Below are 18,636 nucleotides of genomic sequence, written 5' to 3'. Positions count from 1 at the left end.
TAGAATGAATTCTGAGGTGCTGGACGAATCCTAACATGCAATTGGTATATGTACACACACGCATATACCCTACCATGTTAAGTGTTTGATATCAAACATCCACTTCTACCCCCATTGCTTGATCCTCTCTCCAAACCCTCCCAGGATTGCTCCCACATAGCTGAGGTGAGCCCAGAGATTAATAGTCGGGTTGCAACTGCAGTCGTTCCAAAGATTCTGCATCACAGCATCACTTGGAAGGAAGGCAAGCAGGGAAGGGGAGGGGGAGGGAGAGGCAGCAGCACAGAAGCCATCAGTCATTCCCTTCCTGCTAAGATTTATTATGTAAAATTTAGAAAGGCCTAGGAGTACAAAAGAATCTGAGCTGAAGATGAGGCAGCTGGGCCCCTCTTGGGCACCAGAGGCCCAAGTGACCTTAATTCAGAATCAGAAGATTTTGACAAAGGAAAAAAGGAACCAAAACACAACACGGCACCACAACAATACCGAACGATAAGCAGCTGGAAGGCAAAGTAAGTAAGATGCCGTGAAAGTGCCTTTGTGAGAGGAAAATTACAGCTGAGGAATGATAAACATGCCCTCCTAGGTCTCTACCTGCCATGTTTGCTTGGCTGCTCCCAAGAGCCTGCAGGATAAGCTGAAGCTCTCTCACTGCTGCAGCCGCCTCTTCCCCACAGCACATGTCGGGCTCCATGACAACCTCCATGAGGCCAACTCCTACCAGAGACAGACAAGAAATTCTGAGCAGCAGCTTTTGATCTCATGTAAACAGTTCAGACATTAAAAAAGAAGAGCCAACATAAAAAGTGCTTAAGCTTTTGTGTCAGGAGATACTGGTTATCATTTATTATTTAATCACTGTCAAAACACTTGGATCTGCAGAACCAGCACACAAATGCTCATTTCCCTCTATCACCAAGAGAAAAAACGAGGTCCAACATTTTTCAAGGGGAAAGCAAACAGCTCCAAAGCAGTGTTGAGTTGATTTAATATTTGTATCCCGCTTTTCCAGCAACAAAATGTTGAGCACAAAGAGGCTCGCAATAATCGCAGTAGCATTAAAACAAACAAACAGACATTGCAATCACTATAACATCAAACACATTGGCATATAAAAGCAAATGATGAGAACAAATTCATCAAGTAATAAAATTCAGCAAAGTCATAGCGACCCATAGTATTGCCAAGACACTTCCTAATTTGGGCTAGGAGAAGGTTCAGAGACAGCAATTCCTCTCTATTGTGTTTGGCAATTTAAAAAAAAAAAAAATCAGGCTTGGCAGCACAGGCCACTGAAAAACAGAATTGGCAGCAAGACCCAGCAGGTGGAAGGTGCTTAAACTTTCCCCAACAAACCTCAATCTTTCCCCTACTCAAAATAGTAAGCATGTATGTGTGGGCTGAGATGTTATGGTTCAGCATCTAGGCCATATTGTATCAATCCGTCGTCTCACACTTTTCCATTCAGTTCATGTCTAAATCCACATTCTTCCATTCACACTCCTGGCTGGAAGAACCTGGGCTTGAAGAACAGCTCTCTCTGTGTGTGCCTGAGCATGTATGAAGGATCCAGATTCACCTTTCACCTTAGAAAATGGCAAACACAACTATCATCCAGAGTCCCATCCCTGGATTTACTGCCAGACATGCAGACCAGCTGTAAGAAAGGCATTCTCTTGATGCCCTGATCAAGCCAGTCTTTCAGTTTATGTTTGTGTGTGTAGAACAACTTGAATCAGGAGGTAACACTGACAGCCTCAGACAGAAGCACAGAATGCTGCTGCCTTTTTCCTTTTAAAAAATATAAATAATAGTTACATAGACAAAAGAGTACCAAACCTACCTGCCCTGTTCAAATCCACAAGGGTCTGGCTCCTTAAATCATCATGAAGACTCTTTCCACTGTCTTGCTCCAACTGTATCTGCTTGATCCTCACACTCCTGGTTACCATTTCATTCTGGTTTTTCCCCATGCGCAGAATGTATGACAAGTTCCCATTCACAGCAATGGGAAGCCTTTGCTGAGTGATCTGATAGCCAGCCTGCATTTAAAATTGCAGCAATCAACAATTTTAAAATGGTTGTATATCAACTTTATATTCCAATAGATGGCCCTTTTCTCTAAGCAATTATTAGCAACAAATTCATGCAATACACATTAAAGACTCAGTGTAATCTTTCCCCTTTGCTTTCCCCTCCACCATTCCCCATTAAAATGATTACTTTTTAAACCTAACAGATGACAAGTGACAAGAAGAAACAGGCATTCCATTTTCTATCTGAAGCCCCATTTTTCATATCCAACCGTCCAAAGATCTCCAAAGTAGCATTTATCTTATCTACATGTGTAATAAAACTATGAATCTCATTACAGGCTCTGATAATGCTAGCTTACGGCAGTTTTGCATGAGAAAAACAACCTTGGGGAGTAAGATTGAACTGGCTGACAGAAGGGTCAAGTATCCTCTCCCGCCTGCTATCTCTCCCCTTCACATAAGTCACACCCTGCGTTAGTGTTCTACCCCATTTCCCCCTCGTAACAAACTGGGCATTGTGCACTTAACACACTGTATGGCAAGAGAAAAGGGGCAGACTGCATGTGTTTTGAGCTAACAAAATGTGACTTCTATTGTTTTGTTACAGTGTAATAATACTTTATTATCCTTTTGTGTGTCATATGTGATTGTACTGAATATAGATTGTGGGGCTAAATTATAGGGAGCCCTGGCTAAAATTAAGGCTTGTGTGTGTGAACCTCAAAGGGAAACTCCAAACCCTAATGAGTGGCTTGATGGTTCTTCTATTTCAAGTTGAACCACAAGCAGAACCCCTTTTAAAATGTTCAAAAAATAACAAACAGAATTGGCAGTCAACCTCTCTTTAATCAACACCCAGAATGGAATTTTGTTGTTTATTTTCATACGGTCTTTGTATATGGTACCATGAACACACTTTCAAATTCCCACTCACATATAAACTTGCAACAGTCAAAGTAGACAATCATGGATCCCCCACCCACTTGTTAAGGTTTAAGAGGAACCACATGGCTTCCCGCCCCCCGTTGTTTTTAGGCTAAAAACCACTTGTGGTCTCTGCATGTGGATACTGCACCTCTTCCCAGTGGAGCCCTCATCAGCCTCAGGACCAGTAGTTCTGACTGAGAAAACAGCAGAGCAAGGAAGGATAAACACCTTTTCCCCAGCTCCACAACCCTTCCCCATGGCAGATTTTATACTTTTAAAAAGGCCAGGTGATTTGATTAGAGATCTCCCAAATCATGTTTAGTTTAGCCTAGGTGACCTTTGGCAACCTCTATCTCTTAATCTAATCTACCCTGAAAGTTACAGATAGGTAGCCGTGTTGGTCTGCCATAGTCAAAACAAAAAAAATTCCTTCCAGTAGCACCTTAAAGACCAACTAAGTCAGTTCTTGGTATGAGCTTTCGTGTGCATGCACACTTCTTCAGATACCATTGTTTTTAGGCTAAAAACACATGGTACATGTGTTAGCACATGGTATCTGAAGAAGTGTGCATGCACACGAAAGCTCATACCAAGAACTGACTTAGTTGGTCTTTAAGGTGCTACTGGAAGGATTTTTTTTTGTTTTGACTACCCTGAAAGGTTTTTAGACAGGTGTAGAAGTCAACAATGACAGCAACTTATTAGGGGGTTTTCTTACTAAGCACTTCTAAGGAGATACTCCCTCCCTACCATTTCATCCCATCCCCAGAATATGGGGCAGTGGTGGGGAACCTATTCTGGCCAAATTTGCCAAGTAGGTGAGGCCAACCACTTGTCAATCACCTCACCGTATAGTGATATCAGGTGATGCTGCCCTCTGAATACCATATTGGTAGGACTTTCAAACAGTCTTTAGTAAACAATCCACACTGCTCGCAGGAATGTTTACAAAGGGCTTTCAAAGAGCCCTTGTGCTGTTCCTTCACGTTTCCACAAAATGGAGGTTTGAAGGCGCACTGCAGTGCACATATCCAAACTGCTTCTTCAAATGGATGCATGATATTAGGTGGGCCATGGCTCCCCCAAAATAGCCAGGTGGGCACAGGCTGGCTGGAGGTTCTCCACTCCTGATGCAGGTATTTTCTGCAGAGAGCAGAAAAAACTATCATGGATCTTTAGTATTACAATTGTGGCTTCAAGGAAAAACGAAGGCCCCATTTAAATTTTAAAACGATAAATCCTGACTGTTTGATGAATTTGAACGGACGGGTTTCACTTTAGATCTGAGCTTTGCCTCATTACGTTTGAAAAAGCAAGTCTGGTCCTAATATAAGCGTCATCTGTAATATCAGCAGGTAATAACTGCATGATTTTTTAAAGTCTTCTTCATTTGCTTTTGCGACCAGCAACATGTAAAAACAGGATGTTGCATTTCAGATCCTTTAAAGTAACGAGAACTAATGCCTGTGATGTCTACAGGACCATAATGCAGATTTGTAATACATTCGTTTCAAACGCAAAGATCAATATCAGACTGTTTGTCTTAACCCTAACAGACAATTAGAGGGAATAAAGGAAGTCTGGCCCTAGCAGCGCCTTCTCTCAATTTAATTATCCAAAGCCATTGGAAACATGAGGCGCAGGACTGCAGTCAGCAATCAGGACAATCACCTTCAATCAGAAAGAGCCTGGCTACAGCTGCCTATTCATCAGGGCTCAGTGCTTGGATGGGCAAAACAGTGGCAGAGAACAAAAAACCATCTCTTCTCCCAGCCTGTTTTCCCCATCAGTTCTCCAGGCTTGCCCCTCTTCCGATTTGCCGAGGGACAAAGCTCAATACATACTCACAGGCAGATCTGCATAGAAATAGTGTTTCCTGTCAAACAAGGACTTCTTGTTTATGGTGCAGTTCAGCGCAAGGCCCGTCATCACTGCGGCTTCTACACATCTCCTGTTGAGAACCTAAAGAAACATGACAGATGACTTCACTCAGATACCCAGTATGAAACAAATGCCTCTCCCACACACTGCCATTTGAACAACGCACATTCCACTTTGCTTGCCTTCAAGAAGCATTATCTGTCTTTTTTGTGCGTGGGAAGCTCAGCCTCAGCAGCAAAACGCTGGAGCCTTATGCAAAAGAGTATCTTCCCATGCCAGAGTGAGTGGGGTGGAAGCTGCTGCTCAGGGATAGAAACATGCTTTGAACATATGGCACGTCTCAGGTTTAAGGTTTTGGTTCCCACCCTTGCCAGCTACTGATGTAAGTGAAAAACAGGCAAGGGTCAACTCACAGGAAGGGGTTCCTATAGCGCTACAGTAAAGCTCAGGTGCTTCAGACGGCAACTGAGGACCAGAGCAACATGGGACATCTTTCTAGGCATTTTCTTTGTGTCATTTGGATTTGAAAGACCAAGGAAAAGTGTGGATACACAGAGGGTAAGCAGCAAGCAAGTGTAATTTCTGACACTGCACAAAATCATTTCTGATTGTGGGGCACAGATAAGCCTCATAACATGCAATAAATAAAAGTGAAATCCAGTGTCATATCCACACCATATATTTAAAGCTGTTTTATCAAGCACGGCTTCCTTCAAAGGGTGCTGGGAACTGTAGCTCTGTGAGGGGCCTCTTGATAACTTTCAGCACCCTTAAAGTACAGTTTTCGGGATTCTTGGAGGGAAGCCAGGACTGTTAAAGTCATATAACAGTGCTTTCAGTGTATGTTGTGGGCATGGCCATACTCTCCATTCTCATGCCAAGGGATGTCAATTTATTTATGTGCCAACTCACCTTCCAAATCCTCAGGATTTGGAGTGGAAGGGGAGGGGGACACTCAGACTGACTATTTGATAACGCTCCAAATCAGATTTCCAAAATTCTTCTAATATAAGGACATGGGTATTTATTTGTTCAGGCCAGGTTAATACAGCTTTAAGTCAGGCTTGGGGAACCTGCGGCCCTCCAGATGTTGTGCTCCAATTCTGTTGTCGGCCCCAGCCACATGGTCAATGGTCCAACGCTGTTGCTGTTGTATCCGGAGGGCCATAAGTTCTCCATCCTTCCCTTAAATTAAACAGAAAGAAATCACCAAGCTTCCTTTAACATGGAGCTTCAAAGTGTGCCTATTGTCACTGATTTCAAATGGCAGCTGAACTGCCATTATTCTGTGCTCCATCATAGTATAGATGTCTGGAATAGCAAGATGAAGAAATTATTGCTGTTCTGCAAGGAACTTCCTCCACTTCAAACATTTTCTTTCCTCCTCCCCTCTGCCATGGCTTTCTTCGTGGAGGATGTAATGCCCGTGCTTTCTAGGACAGGAGCGTCAACGTGTAGAAATTAAGAAGCTGTGTTGTATTTAGTCAGAGCATTGGTCCATATAATAAAATGATGTCTACACTGACTGGCAGTGGTTCTTTCTTCTTAGACTTTCGCAGCCGTACCCAGTGGCACTGAGGATTGAACCTGGGATTTTCTGCATATGCAAGCAGATGCTTGACCACTGAGCAATGGCCCTTTCCAAACAAAAAGCCAGTCTGTAAATAGGACACACAGTTCCAAATCTTTCCTGAGATATATACCACTTGGCTATGATATGTGTCAAGTCTTAGTCCCCTGCCCCAAGGAATTTAATGATTTGGCTTTGGAATTAACTCAGTCCTAGAAGCAAGGTCCATATAGTTAAAGCTATGGTTTTCCCAGTAGTGATGTATGGAAGTGAAAGCTGGACCATCAAGAAGGCTGATCAACGAAGAATTGATGCTTTTGAATTATGGTGCTGGAGGAGACTCTTGAGAGTCCCATGGACTGCAAGAAGATCAAACCTCTCCATTCTTAAGGAAATCCATTCTTAAGCCCTGAGTGCTCACTGGAAGGACAGATCCTGAAGCTGAGGCTCCAATACTTTGGCCACCTCATGAGAAGAGAAGACTCCATGGAAAAGACCCTGATGTTGGGAAAGATGGAGGGCACAAGGAGAAGGGGACGACAGAGGATGAGATGGTTGGACAGTGTTCTCGAAGCTACCAGCATGAGTTTCACCAAACTGCGGGAGGCAGTGGAAGACAGGAGTGCCTGGCGTGCTCTGGTCCGTGGGGTCATGAAGAGTTGGACATGACTAAACAACAACAGAAGCAACCCAAAATCTGAATCTAGTGAGGTAATGAGATACAGACATACATTTGAAGGAAAGATGACATATAACAAACAAACAAACAAATATCTAGGATGCTGTTAAAACTTTTGTGTAACTGGTATGGCTTCTTGGGTGTTCGCTATACATCTGAGAAAACTGTTGAGCCTAACATAAAAATGCGTAAAATACAGCAGAAATGTTTAAAGAGCAGCAGAACGGGATCCAATTAGTCCTGACTTGTAGACCAAAATGAGAGATTGCCAACACTGTTGAAGTATTAAATTGTTTTAGTGTCAAAATAATAGTTTCCTATGCAGGAAGTGTTTCTGGTGTCAGTTGTAAATTTTCTCTTCTACAAAATAAAAGAATATCCATAATTGTCTCTCTCCTGGCATTTTACATTGGTTTTTAACTGTTCAGCTATCTGCATGAAACTGGAGCCTTTTTTTTTTTTTTTTGCCACTTGGGTTTCATCACTGTTTTATTTAAAAGCATTTCTAAAGTTTTAAAGGGTAAAACTTATGTAGAACTTAGCTGAAAGCTTCAGACCACTTATGTGGGTTTCAGTGCTTCCACACCAACAGCACACAACCCTGGGGGGAGGGGGGAGTAAGCAGTAAAAGGTATGTAAACAATATGTCTGCTACTGGCACAAGCAAGCACATTTGGGCAGCTGCTATACTGATCCTACAAGAAAAGAAGGACAACAATATGCAATTGTTTATACATGTGTGTGTTTAGGGTAGGCCAATGGGTTATTTTGACAAAGCAGCTTAATGCCAAACGTGTGCGTTTGTGTATCTGTGGAGAGGGGAGGAGATGAGATCTTTAATCCCAGACTGGATGACCTTCCAATTTGGGATTCCCAAAATCCATGGTTTTACAGAAAAAAACTAAAACACCAAAAAAACAGGAAACTTAAATCTAATATAGATGTTTAGGAGCTATTACAAGTTTATTGATTCACTAATCTACCACAACTGTGTTGTTAGAAAGCAGCTCTTGCATAATAAAGCCCTCAAATATTGGCGTTTGTGGAAAAGAGAAATTCAATAAAGGCAGTCCTGCATTACCAGCACAAATTGGAAAAAGAGATGTTCTCAGTGCTAATCATCAATGTGCATGTATTGGTTTAGTTCAGTGAATGGGCTGGATCCTTCTTCCAGATAAATAACCCATCACATTCAATCCCTTGCTACCTCAAATGAGGTGTCATTAATAATTACATAAGGGATTTGCCAAAGTTAATAATGAACTGTGCTCTTTATTTTTTATTCTGCCAATGCAAAACTAATTTAAGACAGATCAAAGAAATATTTAGATACTGTAGTACAGAATAATGAAGACCACAAAAAAAATCCCTTTGCAGACACAGGACCTTTTCCAGTAAACAAAATGATTCTTCCTCAACGTTCAGCTGTAGACATCATTCCCCAGGTGACAGATTAATCTAAATTAATTAACTATTGATATGGAACTTCAGGTTCAAAATAATTAAGCTCTACACTCTCCTGGTTTAACTTTTCCCCAGCTATAAAAAATGTTGGCACACAACTAGGATTGCAAAAGTCTCAATGTTGACCTCATTTGGCACCTACTGAAGTTGAAATCAATATAAAATTCATAGTAACCAAGCGAGTAGATTTAAGCTGACTAAATATTATACACCCATTTCATGAAAGACCCTGCTCGCTACTTCAAGCAGGAACATCAAATTCATGGCACGAATGACCAAACTCTCCATCCAGCAAATGCCCAGTGGCAGTATGCAATGTTTAAAAAGCAGAACAGCCAATTTGGTAAAAATGTAGCCAAACAAGGGATTAATTTCATGGTATAGCAAAATTCAAGCTGGAGACACCCCAATTTGTAGCGCTCTCTCAAGAAATGCACTGTGCCAGCTTTAAAACTAGGATTTCAGAAATATTTTTAATGCGGAATGTTAGTGGGATTTTGAGGTGGTAATTAGGAATTGTTTCCTTGCATGTTTTAGGAAGAGGACACCAGTGAACTCTGTGAAAGAGCCCAAAGTATAAGGCCATCTTCCCTAACTGGATGCAAGCCCCAACCCTATGCAGCCAACTTTGTGTGCATCAGGCGTTGTCAGTGTACCATTGCTACTAATGCCCAACCAGTGGGCATATATCTCTGTGTGAGCTGTATGACTTTTTGGGAGATTTGTAGCTAAACATATGGGCTGCCCTTCTGGCAAAAATGTCTCCCAAAACAACCACCCATATAAAGTAAAAGATAACTTTGAGGGCATTAAAATCACTTAAAACAATCCCTTCTTGTGTGTCCTTGAGTTCTCCATTTTGTTTCAGTCTGTCTGAGAGTACAATGAAGTTCAAAGCAGAAGAGATGCATGGTGTATGTTCTCTCACCACCCACCCCTCCTATGGGGATAATAGCTTTGAATGAGTGATCTAGACTAGGACAATGATGCAGGTAAAGTGTTAAATCTCACCTTTCCCAGCATCAGTCTCAATTGCCTCTCCTGCATGACTGCTTTTAATGCCCACCTCCCCAAAAGTCCTCCCCACAGATGATTAGTTAGAAGATCTCCTGGTGTCTGTTTTCCAACCTTCAACAGTGCTGGGAAACATGTTGTTTGAATCTGCTATAAGAAAGTTTGGCAATTACTGCATAAATATAAACAGTCTTGTGTTTAAAACAACTGAAATTTTCCTTTGCAACTAAAGTATCTAAAGGACTACTTCTTCCATCTGTTAAGTTTAAAGCAGACAGAATTTTAAGCCTAAAACAGATGCCAAATCACATCTGGAATAATACTCCATTAACTAAATTGTGCAACCATTAAGATGTTCATGCACAGTAAAGTACCCTGTTAAAACGAGGAAGGTACCATTACTCTTGCCTAAAACCATAAAATAAAATAAAACCTATGAAGCAGTCATACTAATAAATAAAAATAGAATTCTGTATCACATTCTGACACTCGAGTACTAACATTTTTAAATATCCACTTTCAACTTATCTACCAAAAACTGCAAAGGAAAATATATTTTTTTCTTTCCCTCTCCTTGCACAGATAAAAGCCTCTGCTGGAGGTGAACAAGAGCAGATCACGAATTTTTCATTAGGTTAGCCATCAAGCTGACTACTAATCAGGAGCTCTTATCTCAAAGGAAGGCTGTTTCAGCTTAGGCTCAAGATTTCTCACTAGGGAACAACTGTAAAAGGAACAACCATTTCTACTTAAAATGTACAGAAATCCAGAAGAATATGGTAAGATGCATGCAGGCTGCCATCACACATATTCCATGTGTGCTTAGGGACAATCTTCACACGTAACTTTATTTTGCTTTATTTCTTTATCTAGGCACTTCTAAGGTGTTATGTATGTTTATATTTATCAGGATTAACCCTCCCAAGGTAGCTCACAACATACAACTTTATTGGTATAGATACAGCAAAAACACACTGTACCACAACACACACTCATTTTTGCCTCATGTAGGCAATTCTGATGGACAACAGCTCTACAACACTTCAGATGGGTGTTCCTCAGTCATAACCCAGGACCCTGCTACAAGACACATCAACAGCTGCATCCAGGAATTTTTGTTTGTATAGCACAGGCTCCGTTACAAATAAAAAAAATAGCACAAAGGTCATCTTTGCTTCCCACAAGAGGTCCAACTACATTTAACTGCCATACACGTACAGTGGTGCCCCGCAAGACGAATGCCTCGCAAGACGGAAAACTCGCTAGACGAAAGAATTTTCCGTTTTGGAGGTGCTTCACAAAACGAATTTCCTATGGGCTTGCTTCGCAAAACGAAAATGTCTTGCGAGTTCCTGCGGGTTTTTTTCTCCCCCCCCCCTTTCTAAGCTGCTAAGCTGCTTATCCGCTTATCCGCTAAAAGCCGCTAATAGCGCTAAGCCGTCAATGGGCTTGCTTCGCAAGACGAAAAAAACCGCTAGACGAAGAGACTCGCGGAACGGATTCTTTTCATCTTGCGAGGCACCACTGTACAACAAAACCACCAATGGATTTTATCCATTTATGCCCTTAAATCCAGAAAGGGTTTGTTGAAAATGATACCAATTTCTTGCCAATCCCTCCTACTTACTGCAGCCCTCTCTGCTGTATCCCATTCTGGGTTCAACCATCATTAACAACTAGAAGGGAGAGAACAGTTGGCTTAATTGGGTTAGAGGGAGACGGTTGAAGATGGGGGTGTCCCAACTTACGTGAATGGAAGCACTTTATGCAAAGGCAAAAGGCACCATTGGATACCACCCAGTAGGTTTAAGGCTTTTTCTTCATGCGTAGTCTGTCCAAAATAAGGAATATAACAATACTACACTATGCTGAAAGCTGATTGGCCACACCTAGCAGTACTCTCTCCACATGCAACTTGTTCAATATCCAATAATCTTATTGCAGCAGATGCCAGTCTCTTGTTGAGGGACATGGCTCAGCAGTACAGCACATGTTTTGCATGCAAAAGGTCCCAGCATCTCCAGTGAGGACTGGGGAAAAGTAGGCCAAGCAGACAATGGTGAGCTAGCTGGCCCAATGGTCTGACTTGGTATAAGGCAGTTTCCTATGTTTCTATACATACCTACAGAAAAACACAAGCAGAGGTAATCTTACTGAATCCCACCAAATAACTTATGCTGGAGCACTAAAAGGCCAGAACCTAATTTTGCGTATTAAAATAAGTCAATAATTTCAAACTGCTTGGCCAAAATCTATACTTTGGTTAGGAAATCAGTCAGGAAGGCTCACAATCTTCCACTCACTTGCAGGCATAGGGCAAATTTCAAAGTAAGCATTCGGGTGGCAAACTACCCGAAGCTCATGTTGTAGATTGCTATGGCAGCAGGGAAATACCACCTTGCCGTAAAAGGCTAGCAGTGTTTAAAGCTGAAGGAAAATCAGAGCCTGTGGAGTCAGTGGCTCTACCAAGTCCAGAGAACCAAACCCATATTACTTTCCCTGTTGTAGCAGGAGAAGCAAAGGAACAATCTCTATTAAGTCTTGGGGTGCATGTGAGCCAGCTGTAAGGACAGTTGTCTTTTTTTTTTTTTTGTTATTAAGCTTATTATAAGTACATGTAACATGGATGGTGCTCTGTTAAATAATGGTGATTTATTTGAAGTGGTTATATTTGTATCCTGCTTTTCAGGCAAATATTGTATGCCGAAACAGCTAATACTAATATTTTTTTAAAAAGAAAGTGAGACAAGAGGCACTGCCCTCTAGTTTACAAATTTAAAAAGGCAAGATTACACAAAAAGGAATCAATGTGGATGGAAAAGGTAGAGGGAAATTAGAGGGCCAGTTGCAAGCTGCTTGTTCCTTCTTAGATAGAAGTGTTTCAACCGTCTAGTATCCCTTTTAAACATTATGACTCTTAATAATTTTAAAAACCTGAAGAATTAATGGTGGCTGCCTGTTCCTGTTTGATAAGACAGGCTTTGTTGTTGAAAATTCAATACTAATATAAGCATTCAATTCAAACTTACAGGTAGAGTTCCAGGTAGAGAAGCATCAAAAAAAGATACTAAGGAGTTAGGTGCTGCTGCAAACTGGACTTGTGAACCAGAGAAAAGCTTTGAGTTGGAGCAGATCTGTGCATGAATTTCCAGGCCTACCACTGCTGCCCAGGGAACATTCCTAAAAGAAAGCCAAAAGAAATATTCACTAGCTGGGTTGATGCAATTCAAATTTCTAAAACAGCTGGGGTGTGGTGTGGTGGAGAATACAAATGTCAAAAGTATCAGAGTTCAACAGTGTGCTGGAGCACACTACAAGCCCACAAATGCTGTATAATGAACATCGAAAGATGTTGTGAAATGTTTTCATAAACAGCTGAAAATTGTACAAAAAGCAGCATGTTAGAAGGCAAAAAGAAACCCACATCCTGAAAGCCTTACATCGATTTAAAGTGCATTTCAGAAGTTAATTTTATCCAGAATGGGTTTGTTGGACAGGTATCCAATTTTGTACCCAGTGGAGATTATGAAATAGAAAATAAATATTAATTGATATCCTTCTATGTATGAGAAATCTCCAACAGACAGGTGGCATATTCAATTATGCATATGCTGTCAGATGGTCACTTTCAAGCTGGGAAAGGTGGGTCTACAGAGCACTATTAATACTGGATTAGCATAAACATCAGTAGTCTGGCAATAGAGAAATCATCTTTTCAACTGAAGAGATGGTTCTCTGAACAGGAAGAACAAGCCCCTTCCTATCTGCTGAAAAGTAATTGCAGCTCTCACATCCATAATCTTTATATGAGCAAGAGAACAGTCACCTTTACTGCCTGAACCGCTTGACAGGTTCTGGAAGTAATTATCTGGACTTGTACAAAGAAAAGACAGAAATATCATATTTCACTGGTGAAGTCAAGCTTACGCCGTAGCTATGACAGAAGTACTTAGATCAAGATGGGAGATTAGGAAAGCAGAAAAGCTCTAAGCAAATACATCAAATATAGTGCTTAGAAAAACCCAACCAAGACCAAAGTTCTGTTTCTCTATAATGGAATTATTCAAACAAAGTGAGCTTCCCATTCTCATCTCATTTATTATAAAAAGTAATTAGGAGTTATTGTTGAATATTGTTTTAAGTTACTATTCTGCTTAAATTCAAAACATATCGGTGGGGGAAAAGGATGCAAAAGATATATATATCTGGGTGGGGTACCTGTGGCCCTGCAGGTGTTACCGGATTCTCACTCCCATCATCCCTGACTACTGACCAGGCTGGCTCAGATTTATAGGAGCTGAAATCCAACAATAGCTGGAGGGCCACAGGTTCCCCATCCATGGGATATTTATTCAACAGAACTTCACAGAATAAATTATGGAACAACATGCATTTAGAACTAAAATGGCATATTTTGCCACAAAGGTTACACAGGGGTCAGCAAACTTTTCCAGCAGGGGGCTGGTCCACTGTCCCTCAGACCTTGTGGGGGGGCAGACTATATTTTTTTGGGAAAAATATGAATTCCTATGCCCCACAAATAACCCAGAGATGCATTTTAAATAAAAGGACACATTCTACTCATGTAAAAACATGCTGATTCCCGGACTGTCCGTGGGCTGGATTTAGAAGGCGATTGGGCCAGATCCAGCCCCCAGGCCTTAGTTTGCCTACCCATGGGTTACAGGATTGGGTGGGAATCCCAAATTGTACCTTCTGTAAAAGAGCACCATGATCTTGGCATGATGTCTGTCTTAGTGTAATTTCCAGAGGGATAGCTACGCTTGTGGTTTCTACTGCAACACCAACTAAGACTCTCATGGCACTTTGAAGACCAACAAATTTATTGTTTTATTAGCTTTTGTGGACTGGAGTTGACTTTATTGACTGAATGATACTCTGGTGACACATCTGATGAAGTAAACTCTAGTCCACAAAAAACTGGTGTCTATATTTTAATTTTTAAATATGCCACAAGACTCTTTGTTGCATTGTAGATAGCTTAAAAACCACAACAAGCTGATTTTAATGAAACAGTTTCTCATGTGTGCTTGAAACTGCAATTTAAAGGCTGCTCCAAACGTCCAAACGTATTGTTTATTATACAGTTATAGGAAAAGAAGGAAGTAGATGTACAGACATCATAATCCAATGTGCACGTACTGTATATTTATTTTTTGTGATGCATGCATAGGAACATAGGAAGCTTCCTTACACTGAATCGGACAATTAGTCCATCTAGGTCAGTACTAATTTCATTAACTGGTAGTGGTCCCCAAGGTTTCTAATGGGGTATTCCCAGTCCTTCCTGGAGACTTGAAGCCAATACCTTCTGCATGCAAAGCAGATGCTCTACCATTGAGTTAAGAACCGTCTCCTGTATTCCAGGTGCTGCACATTTTGCCCTCCACAAACTTGTGCCACTGGTAAAAGGAACACTTGCACTTTTTAAAAACCCATAGTACTGGGTTTTTAAAAATGGGTAAGAAATGTATACTTTTTGACACGGTCCTCAGTCTATTTGTATAAACCTTCATTTTATTTTAAACTTTGAGAAACAAGCTTTTTTTGTGTGGAGCAGTGGGTGGGGGAGACCAGGGATTGCGGTTTGTTAGCTACCTTATTCTACTACCGCTCCTATCCAGACCTTTGCGACAGTCAGATTAAAAATTACTCTGCGTCGTGAAAGCGGGGGGGAAAAAGAGAACGGGGGAGGCTGACAAAAACGCAGAATATCACCCTAGGGAGACGAAATGCATGAAGCACAAATAAACATATCAAGGGATGGAAGCGAGAATATGCGGCAGGAGTCCTTCCTCTACCCAGCCCGGTTACTCCTCCTCCCTGTCGTACCGTTTCTGCTTCTCTGTCATCTCTTTCGCACTCCGGCAGAGCGCGCTAGCGGCCACCGGACTCTCCGGGCCGCGCAGTTCGGCGACATTCCCGACGCTGCGATGCCCAGCCCCGAGCCAAACCCGGCAGCGCCGCAGCACGGGCGCCGCCATTTTGCTCGGAGTTTGTGAGGCGTCAGGTGATCCACCTCCTCTTGCGGCGCCTCCTGGGAAATGCAGTCCCGACCGCGCGCGGACTAGAGGAAACGAAGGGAAGCAAAAAAGCATTTCCCGTGGTGCACCGCGACGGATCCCTTCTAAGTCCAATGGGGAGAGTAGTACGGAGAGAAGGCGAGCTGATCTGTTGCAGCCGTTCCTGCCGGTGGATATAGGCCGATGGTTCACGCTCCCTCTGGTGGCAGGTGGGCGGGTGGGGTGCAAAATTAGGTGCCTGTGGTCTGGCATCAAAAGGAACCTAGGGCAGTACTGTAGAGTAGTTTGCCTGTTCCACTGGTTCACCTCTCTCTCTCTCTCTGTACCCAGTTCACGTACAGAATCCTCTTTCCAATGTCCGTTGCTCCTTTTCTGACTATCCATTTATTTTTCAAGTGAGATATAATCTTACAAGATACCCAGTAAACGTGAAAGCACGGAAATTATACTTTTTAAGATGCATGCACCAGACGAGTCCGGCTTTCACAGAAAATTATGCAATGGAAAGTTCAGTAATTTATCTGGAAATCGTATTCTTTAGCACTGGAGCATCTCCCTGTAATGTGAGCAAAACAATTTCATGCTGAAATGGTGATATGCTCAAGATTATTTATAGCTGTTGTGGGCTGATTTCATTTTTGTTTAAATCTTATCAGGGTTTGGCCTGGTATTGTTTCGTGGTGGAAGTGTCTGTTCCATCACAAAAATATGTGCATAATCATTGTGGTACGTTGTCAGTCACTTGTAGGTGTTTTATTATAGGAGCAGCTGGGATACTTTAATAGGCAGGCTCCTATAAATGAAATACATTATTCTCTCTGTCATTTACCCTAAGGGAGTGAATCGCTGTTTCTTTTCCGTAAGTGGATATCTTGAGGCTTGATCTCTTGTATGTCCTTGAAAAGATGGACATTCAATAGGTAAGGTACAAGTTGTGCCAGCGTTTCCTCTCTCACTCTGTTACATAGCTATTACACTCTCATTATATTACACAGCTTATTATACTATTGCTGTATTGCCGTTTTTAACTCATTTCTTGCCTATTTGCTACCCTGAGACTCTTTTTCCCAAGACCACATGCAAACGAAAGACCTTGTGGATGTTTCCTCAGTTCAAAACAACAGGATGAGACTGGGTCTACATATGCAGCAGAATGAGGTGGGAGGTCTGCATGGACTGTGTGACTTCAGACAACAGATGGGAAATCACATTTTGTATTGCTCCCTTGTGTGAACTTGAATGTGAGAAGAAAACTAGAACAACTCGGTTAGAACCTTGCTCCCTGATATGCTAGCTTTTTACCTGCAATGAACTTTTTGTTGTTGTCATCAAATGTAAGATAATAACAAGAAATGACATATTCTACCTGCAGCCCAAAGTGGTGGTACAGCCCACACTAAATAACCCCCCCCCAGGTGTCCCACAAATAATTCTGTGGCATGTATAGCATATATATTGACTAGACTTGATTGTGAAGATTTTGGCTAGCACCTGGATCAGTGTCTAGAATGTACTTGGCAAAACGGGGCTGCGGTTTCACAGTTGGGACCGAAGGCAGTTATAGACACTAGTTTAATATTGTACAAACAAATGGGCAAGAATATACCACAGATGCCAGCTGAACAGGTAAATGGCATAAAGAACAGAACAAACAGACCTGTGATCTACATTCCCAGCCCCCTGAGGCTTCACTTGAATGTGCACTAGATGCTGTTTGTGTCATCTTTGTAGGACACTTGCTTGAAAAGATGATGAGTCATGGGCACTTTGAGTCAGTAGCTGTGATATTATCCAGTAGAGGACAGTGGAGTACACAAGGCCCCAGCCAATATTTTACATTCCCTGAACCATAAAAAAGCTGCAGAAAACGGGGTAGGACACTTTTTCCCCCTTTAGAAAAGGGCACAGTGCTCTATAGAATAATTGCCCAAGTTTTCTGCTTTTGGCTGCAAATAATTATGAAGTATATGAAATTAACGTGGCGTGTAGAAAGCAAGGGACATAAGGAATGGATTGTAAAGCATTCTTCATATTAAAAGTGCTATAGAAATGATAAATGCATGCTTATAATTCTCTATAAATTACTGGTGCTCCTTACCAGACCGGGAGTTAAACGCAGCAGATACTTGTTTACATTTAACTGTTCCATCCAGACTTCAAGTTGATGATTGTTTGTTTTCTGAAATTCTCTCATCCTGCGCAAGATGAACCAAACTGTTCTAGCAGCAATAAAAGGATTGGAAGCAATCCCTCAGTGACACTTCTGGAAGGAAAAAAAGGGCCATTTTGGATCTTATATCATCTGCTGTTGCAGAGCCTTGAAAGGTTTATTAGAGTTTCTGGGTTTTTGTTTTTTTTATTGTGCGAAAAGCTCTGTGTCCAGCACAGCAGAGACATCTATACAGCATCCAGGTCTCATCACATCCAGTTTATCACAGGATTGAGTATTAGTGTAAAAATATGTTATTCTGATAAAAAAAATCCTTTGCCAATTGTAAACATGAAATTAGCATTGTGTAGGGAGATACAAATAAAACCAACACATTCATAAATATGCAGGGCAATCCTATGCATTTCTACTTGGAGGTAAGCTGCACTGAGTTCAATAGGACTTACACTTGGGTAAGTGTGTATAGAACTGCAGCCATTGTTCTTCATTTTAATTTAGGCAGCATAATGGTATAGAATGGGAAACTATCACTTTCTTTTCAAGTTTAATTGCAACCACAGAGGTTCTGCAGTAGAATATTATTGGGGAATGCAGAAGAAATCAAAGCTGTATTTCCTAAATTCTACATGGTATTTGCCCTGTTCTTTCTTGTGTCTGGGTTAGTTTTGCATCAGATAATATGTGCCTTTTGCATTGTGTTGTGAATCAGTTGTACAAGATATGCACAAACACACAGTTATTCAGCATAGGGACAGGGCAATTACTAGGTCAGGGTTGTGTTTGCGCGTTCATCACGAAAGAGGCCCAGTATGCATGTTAGCCTTTGCCAGCCTGTATCCTCAGCTGGTTTG

At 41.5% G+C, this 18,636-nt stretch overlaps 1 protein-coding gene and 1 long non-coding RNA gene across 6 annotated transcripts in view; one reads left to right on the top strand and one right to left on the bottom strand.

The window, feature by feature from the left end:
* The window catches only part of GATB (glutamyl-tRNA amidotransferase subunit B), a 57,787-nt gene extending 42,185 nt beyond the window's left edge, over positions 1–15,602 (bottom strand). For 4 of the 5 annotated variants that reach the window (XR_014159882.1, XR_014159883.1, XR_014159884.1 and 1 more), the window contains exons 1-5: positions 15,425–15,602; positions 12,601–12,751; positions 4,812–4,925; positions 1,844–2,042; positions 595–717 (exon numbers count right to left, since the gene is read on the bottom strand). Coding sequence is in view for 1 of the 5 variants with exons in the window: in XM_081875352.1 (XP_081731478.1) it covers positions 595–717; positions 1,844–2,042; positions 4,812–4,925; positions 12,601–12,751; positions 15,425–15,576 (739 nt within the window). In the remaining 4 variants the exon portion in view is untranslated. The remainder of the gene's footprint in view (positions 1–594; positions 718–1,843; positions 2,043–4,811; positions 4,926–12,600; positions 12,752–15,424) is intronic. The other variant, XM_081875352.1, reaches the window with a different exon arrangement.
* A 93-nt stretch (positions 15,603–15,695) lies between these two features.
* On the top strand, positions 15,696–18,015 carry LOC309349514. The gene is made up of 3 exons (XR_014159993.1): positions 15,696–15,824; positions 16,451–16,535; positions 16,688–18,015. It is a non-coding gene; the product is annotated as an uncharacterized lncRNA (long non-coding RNA).
* Positions 18,016–18,636: the final 621 nt, after the last annotated feature.

The sequence above is a fragment of the Podarcis erhardii genome, assembly GCF_964252035.2.
Source record: "Podarcis erhardii genome assembly, chromosome: 9".
NCBI lineage: Eukaryota > Metazoa > Chordata > Lepidosauria > Squamata > Lacertidae > Podarcis > Podarcis erhardii.
This window is presented reverse-complemented; position numbering and strand designations above follow the sequence as displayed.